Below are 19,616 nucleotides of genomic sequence, written 5' to 3'. Positions count from 1 at the left end.
GCCCTTCAGCTGCACTTGGTTCTACATTCGTCCAGAGCACCCCACCTGCCTTCCCAGATACACACAATATAGTAAAAAGCACATTCAAGGCCAAAAAGAAAAACTATATTCCAAATGCAGACCATTTTATTCAGTCCTTAGAAATACCAAAATAGAAAGGCTTTTTTATAATTCCAATATATCACTTACACTGCTCGCAGAGTAAAAATCAGAAGACAACCATAGCAGCACGGCATCGCCATGCCTCAGTCCCAGATTCCCCATTGCCCATATTCACTGGTACTCATATTTCCTTCATTAAACATCATGGTTTTTAACATTCAAATCCTGATTGCAAACCTGCAAGCAGATAAGGACAAATAAGTAAACTCCACTGGCATCTTGCCATCACATTCACAAGGAAACAGATGGGAGAGAGTGGAAGAGTAACTGAGTTGTCTCTCCTGCTTCCGGAGGAAAATATGAAATAAGGTAACACCTGTGCCAGATGCCAATGCTGGATTCAGCCTGGTAGAAAAAGTCTCATTAATTCATCAGCTTTATTTTCCTCTTGTAACTGAAAAAAAAATGACTGACAAGATTTTGCTTTATCGCCGCTAAAATCTGCAGTAACTAAGCGGTTCATCATAAGGAATAAACTAGGTCCTAAGACTGTTTTTATACAAAAGACTGTGTTTTATATTAGCAAAATTATTTCTAATACAGTTTTTTCTGTTTCTCTCAGAGACCCTTTTGCTGTGCACTTTTAAGATAATAAAAAAAATCTCCAAGACCTACTTATTCCACATACATGTAATCATGTAAAAACACTAGTTATAATATGCTTTGCATTCTTTGATTCTTTTCTGTTGCAAGAAAACATCTTTGATTAAATGCTACACATCAGCTATTAGAGCCAAACCTTTGCCATGAGTATGAAACACTTCTGAACAAGCAAGACCAATTCCAAAATAATAGGTATAAACACTCCCTGCACCCAGCATTGAGTTATTCCCTGTTCACAGTCCTAGTTGCAGATACCACATTAGGTGAGTTTGGGTAGGGTACTACATCTATCTGCAATTTAAAAAAAGCTCAGGCTGCTCAGTAAGTAAAAAAATACATAGGAGATGCAACTTTCCCCATAGCAAAAAAGAAAGATTGGTTTCCCCGTGCACTAACTGGTGGTATCTTTTATTTTAAGTTTTCAAGCACAAGTTATAGTCAATCAAGCTGTGAAAATAAAGAAAAAACCTTGTATGAAAAATATTGGAGCCAGCAGCATAACTTCATCGCCATTTCTATCTTCCTTGGATTGTGCTCTTACAAAAAAATACATATGCAGGCTGCTGATGCCTGGAACAAACTAGTCTCGAGCATGGTGTGGCAGGCTTTGGAGCATTACATTATAAACACTCTAAGTTGGTCCCTGACAATTAAATGTGCACTTACCCCAACGGCACCATGTATTGGTGCATAGGGTGCAAGTTAGAACGGTGATTAAGAACAGGCATTCCTACCCTGCAGCAGATGGACTGGGGGAAAAGATGTTGTTTGCAACCTGAGCACTAAAAAAAGCCTTTTATTCCCCCACCCCCCAGTAGGTTTCTGTATATAAAATATCATCAAAACTTATTGCCTTTCCATAGCTCCATGTTTGAGGGCTTAAATAATCAGAATACACCTCCACGGAGCACCAGTCTGGATGTGCAGAACAAGAGTTGTCTAGAGGTAAGAGACGTCCGTCTATCCCTTATTCTATAGTACTGTGCTTTGCCTTTTACAAGGTTTAAGCAGGACAGACAAAAACCTGGTCCTGTACCTTCTAATTTATGTAAGCTTGCGTTTACTTGTAAACCATGGTAACCACTGAAACTATACTGTTTTAAATTTAGGCTTCAGTCCTGCAAACACTTACAGGTACTAAGGCAGTGAGGCGATGCCCCTGCATGCTGTTACTTGCCTGCGCAGATGTTGGCAGATCCAGGTCTATGATGTACCACTGCAAATAACCCCCTCCCCCTCCCTTACCATTTGCTAAGAGTTTGAATTTGAAGTTTCTAAACAAGACCCTTCTGATAGAAGCCAAGTCTTATCTTACCTGAAAACAGAAGCAGTGCAAGTTTATGCTGCCCCCTACTAGTGCGTCTCAGCCCTGACTTGGCAGAACCACTTCTACAACAGAGGTTCGAGAACAAACATCCCAAGACTGATCGCAGCCCTCCAAAATGTGGCCAGTGCAAATACTCAAGTAATTAATGGGAAATCAAGAGTTTGTGCCAGTGCATCCTTGGTGTGGCTGCCACACGTAGCGTATAGAAAATCTAGCACCTTTATTTCTTCCACAGGGCTTACAACAACCCACGCTTAATGGGAAACTTTCACCAAACAAAGCTCCGGCTTCCAGCCAAAAAAAGCATAGTTTTTCTCACTTGCATTTTTACCAACCTTTATTAGGAAATAAAATCACCTCATTTATACTAACCTCAGAACAAACTGATTACCCCAGGCTGAAGGATAAACTAAGGCAGCACACCCAACAGATCTAAATGGATTCAGTTCAACTTTCACTTTCTGTTGAAATAATTGCAGACATGCATACAAGTGCTGAGCCTGGAATCCATGGAGCCCAGTGACTTGCCACATCTCACTTTTCCTGTAGTCACTGTCCCATGTGTCTATCCTATCCCATGCTAAGCTGAAGCTGCACTGGGTCCCTGTCTCATTCAGGGACAAACAGTCTCAGTTTAGCTCTTAGTGTCATGTAATTGCGGGGGCCGTCACCCTAGGGCAGCTGAGACAGTAAAGCCCAGTTCCTAGCTCATGCAGGCCTATCAACAGAGGTCACTGTGCATAAAGAGCCGCAAAGAATTATCCTTGCTGTAAGCAGGATTGTGACTAGAATCAGTTTTGAAACTGCTGCTTCAATCCTTCCAGAATTATTGGGTCTAAATCTGCCCTTTGGTAGAGAGGTGGCTGGACCCGATTGTAAAGAAGGAGCCAAACAACATCCTGGGGAAGTTGAAGCATTGGTATCTAAGCTGATTTTCAGACAAAAAAAAAAAAAAAGTGGGGGTGAGTCTGGCTCATCTGCATCTTCAGAGAAAAGGGGAAGATCAAAAGAGGAAACAGACACCTTGGTTTGTGATTCTGCTGTTAAAAAATAAATAGAAATCTTTGTGATCACACGGTGCTAGAAATGACCTCACAAGTCCTCGGGAGCTCCTGCCCCAAGCTGGTCCCTCATCTCTTCTGCTAGTCCCTTTGCAAGCTTGCCGTGGCTCCCTGCATGGTCCATGAACATGTTGGGAATATCCTTGCCAAAATAGATCTTGCTGTTTGCTGCAATGGCCTTGTACTTCATCAGCTGCAGATACTCTGGAGTTAGCTTTAGCTGCACAAAAAAAAAAAGAAAACAGACCATCAACAACCTGCACTTCACAAATGCAAACTGTCACTTGGGTCCTACCTCTCCAAGGCAGTGGCGTAGGAAGACCCCTAAGCCCTGCACATCCATATCTTCTTTCAAATTTAAGGAACTGTGCCAAGAACAATGCTCCCTTCTGGCATTTCCAAACCAAACTTCAATATCTTGTACCTAAATGGCAAAGCCAGGAAATGATAGCACTGGTCACATAGAAAGTCCAGCCCACTCTGGAAAGGGAAGCGCTTACCACCCATTGAAAATTATTCGATTAACCTACCAGCTGCCTGTAACCGCCCCTCCACAAATGACAGGAGCAAAAGCACAGGTACAATTTCTATGCTGGGAATCAGAGTGATCTTGTTCAGTCATCACGGTCAGGAGGGCACATAGCATTCTTATCTCACAACCCTGTAGTTTCCAATCTCCTCTGGCCAGATGGATTAACATTATCAGACAATGAGTTTACAGGTAAGGACAAAGCTGTCATTCTGCTGGACCGAGTACAATTCCATCCTCACTAACCTAGGTGCAGCTCAGGGGCTTGACAGAGCCCACCTCCAACCCCACCACCACCACCACGAGTCTCTGCTTTGGTAGCCGCGTCCATTTTGCACATGCCTTTAGGGTAACTGAAGGCTCTGGGCCCATCAGATCTAGCTTGTTTTTTTTTTTTTTTTTTTTTTTAAACCTAACACGCAATCTCTTTGGAGCCTGAGCTGCAGTGTATTTGTGCAGTACTTAGCGCAAAGGGACTTGGGCAGGTCAATACTACCTTGTTTGCTTCTGCTATCTTCAGAGCGGTATAGCATTCTGCATCAGCTTTTGCCTTCTCCCTCGCAAGGAACGCCGCATCTGAATGGAAAACCGTGGCACCCTTTTACTAGTGGAACAAAGCAAGCAGCCGCTGAACTCGTTAACAGCGAACACGAGGGCAGAATGGTTCACCTTCCTAGCCAGGGGCATCCCCTTGCTGCCAGAAAAGGCCTTGGCATACAGTTTGGAGGTGGAGTGACTGGCGACATGGATTTATAAGGAATTAAAACTCTGGTGGTTCTGCTGGGACCTTTTAAACAAGAAGCTGGTGATCTGTAAAGCTCTAAATGGCTCCTCAGTGGGCTTCTGCAAAGCTTGACAGGGCCTATAACAAACATAACTGGCAAGGCCCGGCTGCTCTGAGCCATGAAGGCAGAACCCTCTGCACATCCAGGGGCAAGGAACTTTCTTGGGCTAATGGCGCGACTGTCCTCAGGGCGCGCAGCAGCCAGCACCTTGGAGATCAATTTTTCCGTTCCTACCGGTTCCTAAAGGCAGCTCAGAGGAACCTCAGAAGGGTGTAAGGCAGGGCACTACAACAGATGGGAGAATTACAGGGCCCCTTCACTGCTGACAGTGCTTAAAAAGGAACACGTCCTTGTTTTTCTTTGGGAGATTTCCCCTATACTGGCCAGATAGTCTCTGCTTGCTGCCCTGCTAGACAAGCTGCTGGGGGCAGTTGGGCTGAAAACCTAGAGCTGCTGTTGAAAAACAAGTCATGTCAAGTATCAGCACCTTTGCAAAGCTCTACACAAGGAAGAAGGATAGGCCATTCCAGGGAATGCCAGGGGTGAAAGAAGGGATCTTTTCCAAAAAGAGTCCAGCTGGTAACACCTGTGAGCAATTCCTCAGAGGCTACTCTGAGAGGCTCTCAAGTCTTTCCCATGTATCTGAATCATCCCCATGTATATGAATGGGGATGATAACCTTCTTTCTGTGGAGATGGGAGTCTGTACTCCTGATCCCAGCAGCACTATTGACATGAACCCTGCATGTCCCTGACAAACATCCTAGCTTGTGCAGGTCCTCAGGTCTGGTACCAGAGCAGACACCATCAAGTCTCTCAACAGACCTAGGCAGTCACATGCTCCATCACTAGGGAGGCAGGGGAAATCTGCTCGAGTGTGCACTGCCTTTCTCAGCAGCATTCATGATAACCTGTTAAATCATTCCAAACATGAGCCCCCTCAAAATGTAGGATGGTAGCCAGTTGCCCCCAGGCCCTACTGCTCAGAAAATCTGAACCAGATGCTTCCCTTCTCTGTCTCTCAGTTTACCCAGAAGTGAAACAGGGATAATGTGTTCCTATTTCAAAGCAGTGCTACAAGGACTAGCAAATGTGCCTGTAACGTGCTTCAAAACCCCTGGCCAGGAACCACGAGTGGCTACTTGTTTACTAGAAAGGCTGCCACTCACCTTCAATCTCCGAAATCCTCTTCTCCGTTTCCTTTTCCATCACCTTCTGCCCGTAAGTTATCTCGGCAACTTGAGCAATTTTTTCTGCCTCTGAAGGATCAAAGAAACATCTCAGTGCCCAACAAACCAGGACCCTGGTTTCCTTCTGCCAGGAACAGACACAGCCTCACAACCCTTCACCAGCTCTTCTGGCAAGCAGAAGTCCTGCAGAGATGCTTTTAGCTCCACTGGAGGTGTCACTCACACTGAGGGATGTTTTAGGCAAAGCAAGGACAGGCCAAGCCCAGAGCTACACTGGAGGGCTTTATAGCAGCAACAGACTGGCATCAGATTGCACTGCCCTTTTAGAGACCACTGAGAGACAGAACTTGGCAAAGATCTCAGGGTACTTCTTCTCGTGATCTCTCCCCTCCAGCTTCTGCTTTGCTTTGTGCCACATAAGCAGCCAACGCTACTCTAGTTCATGGCCACCTTGTCTCAAGTTTCCCTGAGCTGCTGTCACACTGTAGCAATGCTCCCCTGACAACCAACAGGAACAGGCTAGGTGCATCTCTTATGGGGATCCCTTTTATTACCTCCCCAGGCCCTGAAGAGTACCTTGGACAGGCACACCTGTGGAAAGGGTGGGGAGATGGTGGGGCATACTGACCAATGAGCGCCTTCTTCCTCTCTGTCTCAGCTTCTTTCTCCACCACCTTCTGCTTCTGAGCTGCAATCAGCAGCTTCGTCTTCTCACTCTCCCTGTTGTGCCAAAACAAGCCATCCGTGAACCTCAAGCATCATCGTGGCCCCTGGCTGCAAGCCACCACCACCCATGCTTGTGCTAGCACCTCCCTGGTGGACAATGCTGGGGGAGGAAATCTCTTGGAGGGAGGTTTTCAGGGACACAGGCTGTGTGCAGACACTTAGCACCGTCAATGCAAGGCCAGCTGCTGGCTTCGGGAAGGCTGAAGCAGCCAGGCAAGTGCTATGAAAGCAAGTTATTCCAGCCTTCTGTAAGTGCTCAGCCTGTTGTACCCACAGCCCTTGCAATCCCGACAGGCGGATAACTCCTGGAATTCAGTTATGACTTCCCACACATGCTCGGGCAAGCCCTTTCCAAAAACCAGCAGTGCCCCAAAAGGAACTGGACCGAAAAGGGAGCAAGTCCTACACTACAAATCAGCACCTGCTTGCTTTATTTTAAGAGTTTAATAACCCATGCCACTGCTTTACAGAAGGCTAACCCACATTCTGTGGTACACTGTGGCAAAATAAAGCTTGGGTCATTGCATGTCTTACAGTTGACATGCCTACACAGTTGGATGGGTCAAAAATTGGCTGATGGGGCGCACCCAGAGAGTGATGGTGGAAGGGTTATACCTGACCTGGCGGGATGTGAATAGTGGGGTCCCCCAGGGCTCGGTCCTGGGGCCTACACTGTTCAACATCTTCATCAGCGACTTGGACGAGGGGGTGGAAAACATGTTGTCCAAGTTTGCTGATGACACCAAGATGTGGGGAGAGGTAGGCACGCTCGAAGGGAGAGGTTGCAATTAGACTTAGAGAGACTACAGAAGTGGGTGGATGATAACAGGATGGGGTTCAATGCAGATAAATGCAGGGTGCTACACCTGGGGAGAAGGAATCCACAGCATACATACAAGCTGGGGAGCTCCCCGCCTTGTGAGCACAGAGGCGGAAAGGGATCTTGGAGTCATTATTGACTCCAAGATGAACACGAGCCGCTGATGCCAGACCGCAGCCAGTAAAGCCAACCGCACCTTGTCGTGCATCCAAAGATGCATCTCAAGCCAGTCCAGAGAGGTGATACTCCCCCTCTATGCGACTTTGGTCAGGCTGCAATTGGAGTACTGCATCCAGTTCTGGGCACTGCACTTTAAGAAGGATGTGGCCTGCCTTGAGAGAGTTCAGAGGAGGGCTACCAGCTTGGTTGGAGGGCAACAGGGCAGGCCCTATGAGGAGAGGCTGAGGGACCCGAACCTGTTCAGCCTCAGCAAGCGGAGGCTTAGGGAAGATTTGGTGGCTGCCTACAAACTCGTGAGGGGAGATCAGCAGCAAATAGGAAGGGCCCTATTCCCCCCAGCAGCACCTGGGGTGACGGGGAAGAATGGCCAGAAGCTGCTGGAGAATAGAGATTAGGAGGCACTATTTCACTGTTAGGGTGGCTAGGATCTGGAACCAACTTCCTAGGGAAGTGGTCCTCACTCCTACCTTGGGTAAATTCAAAAAGAGGTTGGATGAACACCTGTCTGGGGTAGTGTGATCCCAGCATGTGCTCCTGCCAGTTGTGGGGGGTCAGACTAGATGGTCTGTTCAGGTCCCTTCTGACCCCCACAACTACTATGAAACTGCTGCAAGAGTTTACTATGAAACAGCTTCCCCACCCAACAGCAGTTGCCTGCTTGCGCACTGGACTTTCCTAGCCACAACAGGAGGCCAGCATGAGCTCAGCCAAGAGTGTGCTTGGCAGAGAGCATTCAGATCATAGCACACTGAGAAAGCACACTGGCTGTATGCTCTCCACTGACCATCAGGCACAAGACCCCGGTACTCACATGAGCTCATAGTTTCTGCGGATGGTTTCTGGGATGTTGGGCTTTGTGACTCGAACTGCCTGAAGAGACAGAAGGAAAAGGGTGAAGTCCACAGTAATGTTCACACTGCACAATTACCCTGGTGACAAGCAGCCAGGTTGGCCCAGTTGGGATGTGGGCCTCTCCACTGTCAAGCTTCCCCTGGTATGGTTTCCTCTCTTGGCCCAGGGGGCCTGTCTCACAGTTCTGCATGCAGAGCACTCTGTGATGCTTCCCCAGTCAATTGTTTCTGTCCCAGCAGAATGTCTGCTCTTCAAGGGGAACCATGGGAAGGGCACTGAAGGACAAGAGCAAGTTATTCAGCCTGCAGCCTCACTGCAAAACAGGCAGGTTCCTTCTTGTGTGAAAGCAGGGTTCTGGCTCCAACCTATACTGTCCAGCTGAGCCAGGAAGCTTGAGCTTAAAGACCTCCACACCTGGGTCAGATCTTCTATGTGAACAGCACACAGGTTACAGCTAAAACCCAAGTCAGAGCAGGAGCTGCCTGTGTAGTGTAGCCCCTGCTCCCTGGATACTGAGTCCATACGTCATACCTGTATGATGAGTCCGGGGGCCATGGAGGTCAGGTCTTGCTGCAAAGCCAGCTTAAGGTTTTCATCAATTTGATCTGCAGGTATCAGAAAAAGGAAATCTGGTTACAGAACTCCTAAGGCACTCTGATGTCATCATCAACGGTTTCTCAGGGGGACTCAGACGTAGTCCTCCTGGAAATTAAGTTCCAATTAATATATAGGTAGCAACATCAAGAGACGGCTGTGAGCATCAGGTCTACCAAAACCCAATGCAAGGTAAGCAGCCTCTATTCTGAGAGGAGGAATCAAACATGGAGCCCCTGCTATGAATGAGACCGTTTGGGTCCAAACCTAACACACAGACTGTACCTCTGTGCATGAGGCCATCACTTCTACTAACCCATGTAGTTCTCATGACACAGAAAACATCAATGCTGACAAGTAATCACATTTGGAGATGGCAAAGCCCTACTGAGAAATTTTTTTCTTCCCCTCCACACGCTCAGCCACTGCAATAGTCTCTTAAATAATCTCTAGCAATGTACTTTCCAATGCCCATTCTGTCAATTCTTACCACGGCCTGCAGGATAGAACAGAAAATCATCTGTCCATTCCCAGGAGATTCTACCATTTTCGCTTAGATGCAATGCCCAGATACGACAGAAAGTGTCACTTTTAGAATACCGAAAGACTCGATGAGTCTTGCAACCTTTCAGCTGCCCCAGACATGTAACATTTCTGAATAGGTGGGTAAATTCTCACTTACACTTGTTGTGATGGCCAAGGTTAGTAAACATCCAGGACCAAATCTGTGACAGATCTACCTGACAGAACTTGGCCCTTGCCTTGGACAGCTGGTTATTGGTTAAGCACCCTTATTTTGTGTTCCAGTGTACAAAAGCACCCAGCATCCAACGCAACTGAAATACATTACTCTCTAGTACCATGGCTTGAAGACAGAATACATACAGAAGACAGTACAGCATTTGTAAGGAGTCCATCAGTGATGGAGATAGGACAAAAGAGAGACCTTGTTTATTTGCCAAATGACTGGGAGAGAGATGTCATCTGGCCGCATGAAGCACGAAAGACCTCACTGTCAGGTCTGGCTTAGTGTGAAAGTCCATCCCTGAAAGGTTACAGCGAGACAAGACTGAGCCAGGCTCACCAAACAGCTCTATGTAGACCTCCTGCAGTGTGTGGACACTGCAAAACTGGTTCAGCTCATGGTGAATTTTGTTGAAGATAAGCGCTTTGTCGTAGTCTGCTGTGTAGTTCTTCACTATGTCGTATACTGGAGAGGAGAAGAAAGGGGGGAGTTAGTAGACAGGAGGGACTAATGTCACCGGCAGTGGGAACTTCAGTCACCTACACTAGTGAGCAGAGGAAACACAACACCAGAGAGCAATGCTTCAATTAGCAAACAAACTGGACCAAAAAGGGAGCAAGTCCTACACTGCAAATCAGCACCTGCTTGCTTTATTTTAACAGTTTAATAACCCATGCCACTGCTTTACAGAAGGCTAACCCATATTCTGTGGTACATTGTGGCAAAATAACAAAGCTTGTGTCATTGCAGTTCTTGCTACGGCACCTGCACCCAAACTGCCTTGAGCCATGGTGTGCACTTCACTTCTATTTATGGGGCTTCACACTAGGTTGGACGTATACAAAGGGAGGAAATCTCCAAAGCTGAGGGAAACAGCAGGTCTCAAGGGTGCACACATGGGTCTGCACAATGTACAGTAGAAGTGTTCATGAGTGCAGGCTGGGTCTGAAAAAAGATTACGCACTTAGTCATGATACACACTTGCCAGAACTCAATGCAAGTGATGTCCACTAAATACAGGAACAGCCTGTTTGTTACCTTTTCAGAGCACTTCACGCCTCAGATAACAACCTTGAAAGCAACAGGACCTTCTCTGTTCAGGACGGCTTTAGAAGCTTTGCAATTCACAGCTCCTAGTCACCTTTGCTACTTTAGTGGTTCAAGGCAGTACCATTGCTTTGCAAAACAGATAACACGGCTAGAGAATTCCCACGCACCTAGGCAGTTTAACTCACCTACCCCTGAAGGGCTGCACTTCAGAGGAGCTTGCACGTACCATCTGTGAAATACGAGGCGTGAAAGGGGCTCAGCCTCTTCATCTCTGTATTTCAACTGCCAATCCCTTTGCTCATGCTGGATACCTCTGGCACATCCCACCCCAAAATTAACCACTATCCTGCACACACGGCTTTTTACACCCACATTGCATAATGGGTCTTGAGAAGGCAGTAGCACTACTACGCCTCAGGACTGACAATTCTTCAGGCTGTGGTTAAAGGAGACTAGTAAAGCCATGGGCAGAGAGGACTCACCGGCGTTCTGAATCAGGAAATTCACCACCTCAATTCTGTCAAAGTAAATCATCACGCCCCCACTGCAGAAGAAAAAGACAACACAAGAAGCAGCATGGGCATCCCAGTGCAATGTTCTGAGACAGCCTGGCCTATTTAAAGACACAGCTGGGGCCCAGGTGGCATTCTGAGGCAGGGCAGGAGAGTGAAGGGGAGAAGGGGAAGGTGTAGATGTTCACAGATCCCAGCTAGTTTTATACCTTCCCAGAAGTGGCTCCAGAAGCAGAATGCTGCTGCTGCTACTGTCACGCTAAAAACACTAAAACCCCAGTCCTAAACATGCCACTATAACCAGGGGAGAGGCTCTACCGCCTGATAGACGTTTCAGCACTCACATGCTCCAACCAGGGAGAGGACAGGAAGGCATCTTATTAGCCTCTAAATAGGAACGGAGGGCAAAACACATCCAGGGATGCAAACTGGGAATCAGTAGGGGGAGGAATCAGGAAGCAAAGTAGGTGGTTTGCTGTGCCGGGTCCTGGCAGAAATGCTCACCTAGTCCCACAGGGAACATTTTTCACCTCATCTGTCTGCAGCGTGGTCTGTGAGGAGAAAGAACACAGGCTATCAGAGGCTGGACTGCTCACAAGCCAAGTGCTATTTTAAGTCCTTTGCTTAAGCAACTTCTTTGACATGAGACCAGTTTTTGCTCCAACTTCTTCACTAAGTCATGCCCCTTTGTTCCCAAAGACCAAGCAACAGAACCATATATGTTTCTTTCAGTTCCTCCCTGTCTTCCTAATCCAGTACTGGAGTCCCAGGAGAGAGCAGAAGCACTGCGTGACTTTCTGTGGCAAGCCCTAACCCCTCTGTTGGACCGCTCAGTCTCTTGTTTGAGAACAGCCTGGAGAAAGGATGAAGCAGGCTGTGGAGCAGACCCTGCAACAGGCGGTGGGGACTAAGAGAGGCTGAGGCAGGGAGGACTGTCAGGCCAGGGTAAATCTATGGAGGTGGGAATGCCACGCAGAAGGCAATTTATAGGGTATGTGCTTGGTCTTCTGCTCTGGGGTGAAATTCTCTAGACATTCAGCAGAAGCCTTAAACAAACAAATGCAAGTTTACCTGCACAGACTTGTAAGAGGTTATGAAGGGGAGCATAAGATGGAAGCCGGGTCCGCTGGTTGATGTCAGCAGCGCGCCACCTCTGCAGGAAGAGGGAGAAGGACAGAACAGGGCTATAACAGAATAAGTTGCTAAGACTGTGAGTAAGTGAAGCAGGAAAGTAGATTCACTGAAATCATAAACCAGCCTTGCCTTTCACTGCCAAAGCATGGACAGACACCTGAGTATTTGTAAGCTGTGCCTGGATAGCTTTCTCTTCTGATTTAAGCTCACAGCAGAGTTTGTGCTCTGTGAATACACAAATGCTCAGAGATGTTTTAAACAATGAAGCACTTGAGCTGCATGCGCTCACCCTGCCTTTGATAAATGGAAAACTCCTCTTGGCAGTTGGTTTTCCTTTACCACAAACTGCATTCAGGCCCCTTGGCATCAAACACGTCTCTCCTCCTGTGGCATGGCAGACATAGCAGGTTTGAAAACCTCTTCACAACTGCACTCAAAGCCCAACTACAATAAATATAAGCAGTGAATCCTCCAACCACTGACTGCCAGGCAGAAAGTCTGCCAGCCTCAGAAAGCGGATGGAGGCCGAATAAAGGCAACAGCAGGGGGCAGGGGGGCTGTGACTTGGGAATGAGGGGTAGACACATTGTCTACCTCTGGGACAGGCAGACTGTCCCTAACTCTCGCCAGGTTGAGACCCAGACAGCACCCAGCTGGTAAGTGGAGGAGAAAGGGATGGAGCAGTGGGGGGGGGTGGGCAGATGCAGACTGATGCTCCCACAGTGAGGGAGGGAGTGGAGCAGGGGCTGGGGTGAATGGGTCCCTAGGGCTGGGGCAGGTCATCCAGTGTTGTGTGGGGGAAGCACCTCTCCAAAGCTGTGCACACCCCCAGGGGAGGAATGGGGGGCTCATGCCCTCTACAGGGCAGAGCAAGGCTACCCACTGCCGGCTCAAGGCTCTGTACTCTGCTGCCTTTGCTCCAGGAGCTGCGCAACGCCATTGCTGCCTGCTGGGCAGGCAGGGGATGCGGGGTGCATTGGCCACATGGTGCGTGCCCTGCCTGCCCAGCATAGTTTCATAGTAGCTAGGGTCAGGAGGGACCTGAACAGATCATTCCACAGACAGGAATGAATGCTGGATTCACAAGACCCCAGACGGGTGATCATCCAACCTCCTCTTGAATTGGCCCAAGGTAGAGGCGAGGACCACTTCCCTGGGAAGCTGGTTCCACATTTTGGCCACTCTAACTGTAAAATATTGCCTTCTGATCCCTAACTTAAACCTATTCTCCATCAGCTTACTACCACTGTTCCTCATCACCCCAGGTGATGCTGGGGAGAAAAGCGCTCTACCTATTTGCTGTTGATTGCCCTGATGAGTTTGTAGGCAGCCACCAGGTCCCCCACTCAGCCTCTTGCTGAGGCTGAACAGGTTCAGTCTCTCCTCATAGGGCCTGTCCTGCTGCCTTTTCACTGAGTGGGTGGCCCTCTGAGCCCTCTGCAGGCTGGCCACATCCCTCTTGAAGTGCGGCGCTCAGCACTGGATGCAGTATTCCAGCTGCAGCCTGACCAGTGTCACATAGAGGGGGAGTATCACTTCTCTGGAACTGCTTGAGATGCATCTCTAGATGCATGACAAGGTATGGCTGGCCTTGCTGGCTGTGGTCTGGCGTTGGCAGCTCATGTTCATCTGGGAGTCGATACTGACTCCAAGATCCCATTCCACCTCTGTGCTTTCAAGAGGGGAACTCCCCAGCCTGTCTGTATGCTGTGGATTCTTTCTCCCAAGGTGCAGCACCCTGCATTTGTCTATGTTGAACCCCATCCTATTCTCATCTGCCCACTTTTGTTGTCTGTCTAAATCTATTTGCAGCCTCTCTCTCCCTTCAAGTGTGTCCCCCTCGCCACACATCTTAGTGTCATCAGCAAATTTGGACAGCATGCTTTCCACCCCCTCGTCCAAGTTACTGATGAAGATATTAAACAGTGTGGGCCTGAGGACCGAGCTCTGGGGGACCCCACTGCTCACATCTCGCCAGGTTGAGTACAACCCGTCCACTACTACTCTCTGGGTGCGCCCCGTCAGCCAATTTTTTACGCATCCAACTGTGTAGGCATGGATGCCACAGTCACTTAATTTACTGATGAGAATGGGGTGAGAGACAGTGTCAAAGGCCTTTTAAAGTCTAGAAAGACTACGTCCATGGCAACACCATCATCCAAGGATTTAGTCACCTGGTCATAAAAGGTAATCAGGCTGGTCAGGCAGGACCTGCCTTTGATGAACCCATGATGACTGCCCCTGAGCATGATCTCCCCTGCAGGCCCCACACAGATGTGCTCCTTGATGACTCTCTCCAAGATCTTCCTGAACACCGAGGTGAGGCTTACAGGACTACAGTTACCTGGGTCCTCCCTCCTCTGTTTCTTGAAAATTGGGACCACATTAGCCAGTTTCCAATCCCCCGGCACCTGGCCAGATGATCACGAATGCTTATACAGCCGGACCAAGGGCTCCGCGATGACCCCTGCCAGCTTCCTCAACACCTTTGGGAGGACGGCATCTGGACCTGCGGATTTTAAAAATGTCTAGCCCTTCCAGAAGATCCCTAACTACACCTGCACTGACTGAAGGCCTGACAGAGCTATCCCCGAGACTGTCCCTACCTCTGGGACAAGCGGATTGTCCCCAACTCTGCTACCTCTGTAGCAGGAAGCATACTGGCATCACATGGCTGAGCTCCCAGGGCAAAGGCAGCAGGGCACAGAGCCCCAGCCTGCCTCTGCTCCACGTGGAGCACGTGCCCCTTATGCTTCCCCCAGGGATACACACAGCTCCAAGGAGCCATGCCCCCCCCCGACTTCTGGATGACCTGCCCCTGCTCTGGGGCCTCATTCATCCCAAACTCTGTCCAAGTCTCTCCCTCACCATGGGGGGCCTCGATCTGTGCCCACCCCCCTCCATGGACTGACTGACTGACTGGAGATTTCAGGGTTTGATTGGGACATCATGAGTCAGAATTATTTTGACTTAGAAATTCACGATGTTTTCATGAAGGTTGGCATTACTGCATCAGGCCCGCTGCTCTCACCAGCATGCTGCTATTCCTTTCTTCACACAGCCTGCAGAGACCAGAACTTGAACTTCTGGTGTTTCTGCTAATGCTACTGATAACATCAAAAGCTTTGGAGAAGAGCAGAGCTGAAAGCCTCCTGCCAATTTAAAACTTAGGCATTTGTCATCCACTCTTCTGTGGATAGCAATGATGACTGAACTCAGACTTTATAAGATACTGGATTTCTGGTGTTTAAAGCTGCACACATCCTTACTAATTTGGGAGCGCAAACGTTATCTTTTCCTCCCTCTGCCCCAGCCAACCAGCGTACAGCCTTTGGATAAGGAATCTCCGGGACAGTGGCTTCAAAACACTGTGACATCAACCCTTCTTTTTTTTTTTTTTTTGCACGCCTCTTACCTATAATAAACGCCAATATGTCCTTCTTCAATTTTGTGTATGGCAGAGAAGAACGCTGCAGCCACAAAACTCACAGTCACTGCTGCTATAGCACCTAGCTGAGCCATCCCTGAGAGTAAGCCCTGAGGTAACAAAAAGGAGGACACACATGGTCACAGCTGGACACGAAGAGGAGAGGTTTATTACAGGCAGGGAGGTGAACACCAGCAGAGGCAGGACTCTGCACTTCTGCTTCTCTGGTGTTTCCGGGAGGTCGGGGCTTCCCCAGCTTGCCAAACAGTGATAGCAGAGCAGGGAGCTAACGCAACCCTCATTGCGAAGCGACTACAAAGCAGAGAGTGGAGCCTGGGAGTCCTGCCATGACCCCTCTCGCTCTTGCTTGGCTTTGTGCAAATAACCTTTGTTTCCCGCCCTCCCATGCCAGGGCTGCGGCTCTGCAATCACCAAGCCAAACATTAGCTGAGATGTGTCCCAAACCCTGTCCCCCACCTGTGCGGTGGGGCCTCGTACCACCGTGCCTCCTGGCTTGCCCCTGCACAGGGGAGGGGGCTGCTCAGGCCAGACGCCCTGAATGAGGCAGGGGATGAAAGGTCAAGGTCAAGGTCCAGGCCCAGGCCCAGGCCCAGGCCCTGTCGCCCCCCCAGCCCCAGGCAGCAGGCACCAAGGCTGCTAATCTGCTAAAACGATCCACCCCAGGCCTGGCCAACTAATCTTGGGCCCAGCCACTGCCCCTTGCCCTGGGGCTGCCCAGGCCGGAGGGCGGGGACACGTGCTCTGCCCCAGCCCCGCAGGGCCCACACTCACCGACTCCTGCCACAGCGCTTCCGGGTGTCGCGCCGGTGACGCCATCACTACGCCCCGCCCCGCCCCGCCCCGCCCGGCCCAGCCCTGCAGGTCCAGCAGCCGCGCCTGCAGGGGGCGCCAAAGCTCCACCGCCGCCTGGCCCGCGGGAGCGCAGCGCGCCGCGCCCCGCCCCGTCTGCTGCGGGGGCTGGCCGAGGGGGGCAGCAAAACCCGGCCAAAATGCACCCCGGGCGGCAGGGGCGCTGGGGCACCCGAAGCCATCTCCCTCCCTGGCTGCTTGCATGGAGGGGCCCCTGCCTGGGTCCTCCCCTCCGAGCCAGGTGTCAGCTGCAGGCACCAGGCCTTCATCTCTGGGTTTGGATTTAGAGGGGGGGGTGTGGGTGTAAATAAAATACATTTTGAAAACTTTTTAAAAGTATAAAATACACACACAAATATATACGCATACATGTACGTGTGTGCGCGCACACACACACACACACAGGAGAGGGTTCGGAGAAGGGCTGCTTGTCTGGTTAAAGGCCTACAGAAGACCCCCTTTGTGGACCGTTTGGGAGACCTGGATCTCTTCAGCCTCTGCCAGAGAAGGAATCTCGTGGCCGCCTACAAACTCAATGGGGGGGAACAAAAAATAGGGCAGGGGTGGACAAAATGCGGCCCTGGGGCTGGATGTTCCCCACCAGGCCATTCTATCCGGCCTGCGGGGCCCCTAAAAATTTAGAAAATTAATATTAATCTGCCCTGGGCTGCCTGTCATGCAGCCCATGATGGCTTGCTGAAACTCAGTAAGCCCTCTGCCCGAAATAATTGTCTGCCCCTGAAACAGGAGATACAATGTGTACCAGGGCACCTGTCCGGATAGCTAGAAGTAATGGCCACAAACTGGAAGACAGCAAATTCAGATTGGACATCAGGAAAAAATTCTCTACAGTGCGGGTTACCAAAATATGGAATAAGCTTCCAAGGGAGGTGGTTCCCAGGTCCCAGGTGTCCCAGGGCAAATTAGCTAGATCACTTCCGAATCCTTTGAATCATTCAAAAGCCTTATGTGGCTGTACTGCCCACAAGGATCCTCCACTGCAGACCTTTCAGCCTGGGGCTCCAGAGACTTCCAAATCCTTCGGCAGGCATCCTACGTGTGGGCCCGAGCCCGGAGGTTTGGGGTTCAGCTGCCCCCAAGTTTCACTTGCCCTCAGCCGCAGGAGCGTTGCCATCAGGTTGGGGTGTAGCTGAGGTCCTCCTGCTGGAAGCTGGCCGGTGGGAAGCTAACTGGGAGGCTCTTGTAGGGAGTCCTATTTGCATGCAGATAGGGGTGCACCTTCAGCTACACAGTGCCATTTTAAAATGCATTTTGGGTCGGGTATCAGACCAGTGCAGCGACCACGTTTGATCTTCGCCCAGAAGAGGCCGAGAACCTCTGTCATCAAGTGTTCAGCAAAGGGACCTACCTGCTCTGCCCCTAGCAGCCTTCTCACCGTTGCTGGCGCTTCACCAGGCAGCCGAGTTATGTGGAGGATGTGTGGGGTGAGAAGACTGGCCAAGCAAAGAACCTAATAACTGCCATAGGCTGGGCCAGACCCTAGCCTAGGTCCATTCAGATGTGGTGCCCCTTGCTCCCGTGCTCAATAGCCCCTTTCCCTGAAGACTAGGAGGGCATAGGGCTTTGAGGACTAAGTGTTACCTAGTGTGTGGGAGGGTCTGGCTTCTAGTCCCTAGGCCTGCTGAAGCTCCCTTATGGCAGCCCTGTTCATTTTATCCAGTGCACGTAAAACATCGGGGCAGGAGCCAGGACCCATGGCCCCTTATTTTCCAGGACAGTGCCCCCATTGCTTATGACACACTCGAGGGCTTGCTTATTTCCTAGCCCCATGTATCTTCTCGTAGCTCCCCAGGGAAGCAACCTTGACATGAGGCCACATGAGGCAAGGCCAAACCTATGGCCTGCTGGTTAGGGCAATTTCCTGCAAAAGACACCGCAGGTTCAAGCCTTGCTATTGGTGACGGGCAGGGCAGGTACTACTTCTGCAAAGGCCACAGAGCTGCAATTCCTGTTCCAGGTGGGACAGGACTGCGGGGAGCATGGAGAGCCAAGCACTTGTGCAGATTTCACTGCCTGAGTGCTACCTACCTGCTGAAAAGTAAGGGCTGCATTTGGGCCTTTGCTAACCAGCTGTCACACCCTGTAACGTGCCAGAAAAAAGCCAGGGTGCCCGGGATGCTGAGAGAACTGCGCAGCCTGCAACCTGGGAGAATGCACAAATCGGTGCTGAAAAGCTTTCCCCCTTCCCCGGCGCCAGCCTGCACCTGCTTCTGCCTGCAGTACTACAAGGCGGCACAAAACCTCTCCAATGATGACTTAGGTGCACAGAAATAGCTTCCTCAACGACTGCGAATATGCAAAGAAGTGCATTTAATTGCCTGCAGCCATTGCCCCACCGCGGGGCCACTGTGCCGTCAGCTTTCAGGGCTGCACTTGATGCACAGGAGAATTCACAGGCTGAAGAGTGTGGCGGTGCTTCGGCCGGACACGGGGTCCATGCTGGTGCAAGGGCTCGTGGGTTGGGGTATCATCCACTTGGAATAAGACGCAAACCCTTTCTTCTTTCCAGGGCTGGATGAAACCCCCCAGATGGCTGGGAAGTAGCACTGGGGAGATCTTTGTGACACAAAGATTGAAGGAAAGGTGGGATGGATTAAAGAGCAGAATAAAGAGACTTCTCCTCCTCTTGGGACTCACAGCCATGGGCGGTGTGGGGGAAGCCTGCATCCCAAAGTGAGCCTGGGGTTAGGCACATAACCTGCCTCTCTTTTCCCAGTCCTCTCCGCACAGGAGAGATTTCAGCAAGTTTTCTCAGGAATCGAAAACTCCTTAACTCCCCCTGACGGACACTAATCCAATGTCAGTCTCCAGCTGCAAAGTGGCTGTTAGACCGTGTCACAAATTCTGAGCTTCTCCTATTCCGGGTTTGACAAATCTGTAGGTGATTTAAAAAATCTGTTCCCTATTTAGATGCCTGTTGGGCCAGGCGGAGGAGCCAGGATGGGGAAAGTGACAGACCATGCAAAAATCTATTAAATCTTCTGCTTCTATAATTGTTGAAGGGGACTTAGAAAACATAGAAAAGACAT

At 49.9% G+C, this 19,616-nt stretch overlaps 1 protein-coding gene across 2 annotated transcripts; it reads right to left on the bottom strand.

The window, feature by feature from the left end:
* Positions 1 to 110: 110 nt before the first annotated feature.
* ERLIN2 (ER lipid raft associated 2) lies at positions 111 to 16,547 on the bottom strand. 2 transcript variants are annotated; one of them, XM_090053245.1, is made up of 12 exons: positions 16,489 to 16,547; positions 15,685 to 15,806; positions 12,207 to 12,288; positions 11,640 to 11,686; positions 11,106 to 11,167; positions 9,913 to 10,038; positions 8,766 to 8,839; positions 8,194 to 8,252; positions 6,285 to 6,376; positions 5,636 to 5,725; positions 4,179 to 4,258; positions 111 to 3,373 (listed from the first exon to the last, which is right to left on the bottom strand). In XM_090053245.1, the coding sequence occupies exons 1-12, from the start codon at positions 16,531 to 16,533 to the stop codon at positions 3,185 to 3,187; spliced, it is 1,068 nt and encodes a 355-aa protein (XP_089909371.1). In that variant the 5' UTR covers positions 16,534 to 16,547; the 3' UTR covers positions 111 to 3,184. The 2 variants fall into 2 exon arrangements, with proteins under 2 accessions (XP_089909371.1, XP_089909372.1); XM_090053246.1 differs by lacking the exon at positions 16,489 to 16,547 and adding an exon at positions 16,174 to 16,195.
* Between the last annotated feature and the right edge of the window lie 3,069 nt (positions 16,548 to 19,616).

This window comes from Crocodylus siamensis, chromosome 6 (assembly GCF_052110815.1).
Source record: "Crocodylus siamensis isolate JL-2025a chromosome 6, ASM5211081v1, whole genome shotgun sequence".
Classification (NCBI taxonomy): Eukaryota; Metazoa; Chordata; order Crocodylia; family Crocodylidae; genus Crocodylus; species Crocodylus siamensis.
This window is presented reverse-complemented; position numbering and strand designations above follow the sequence as displayed.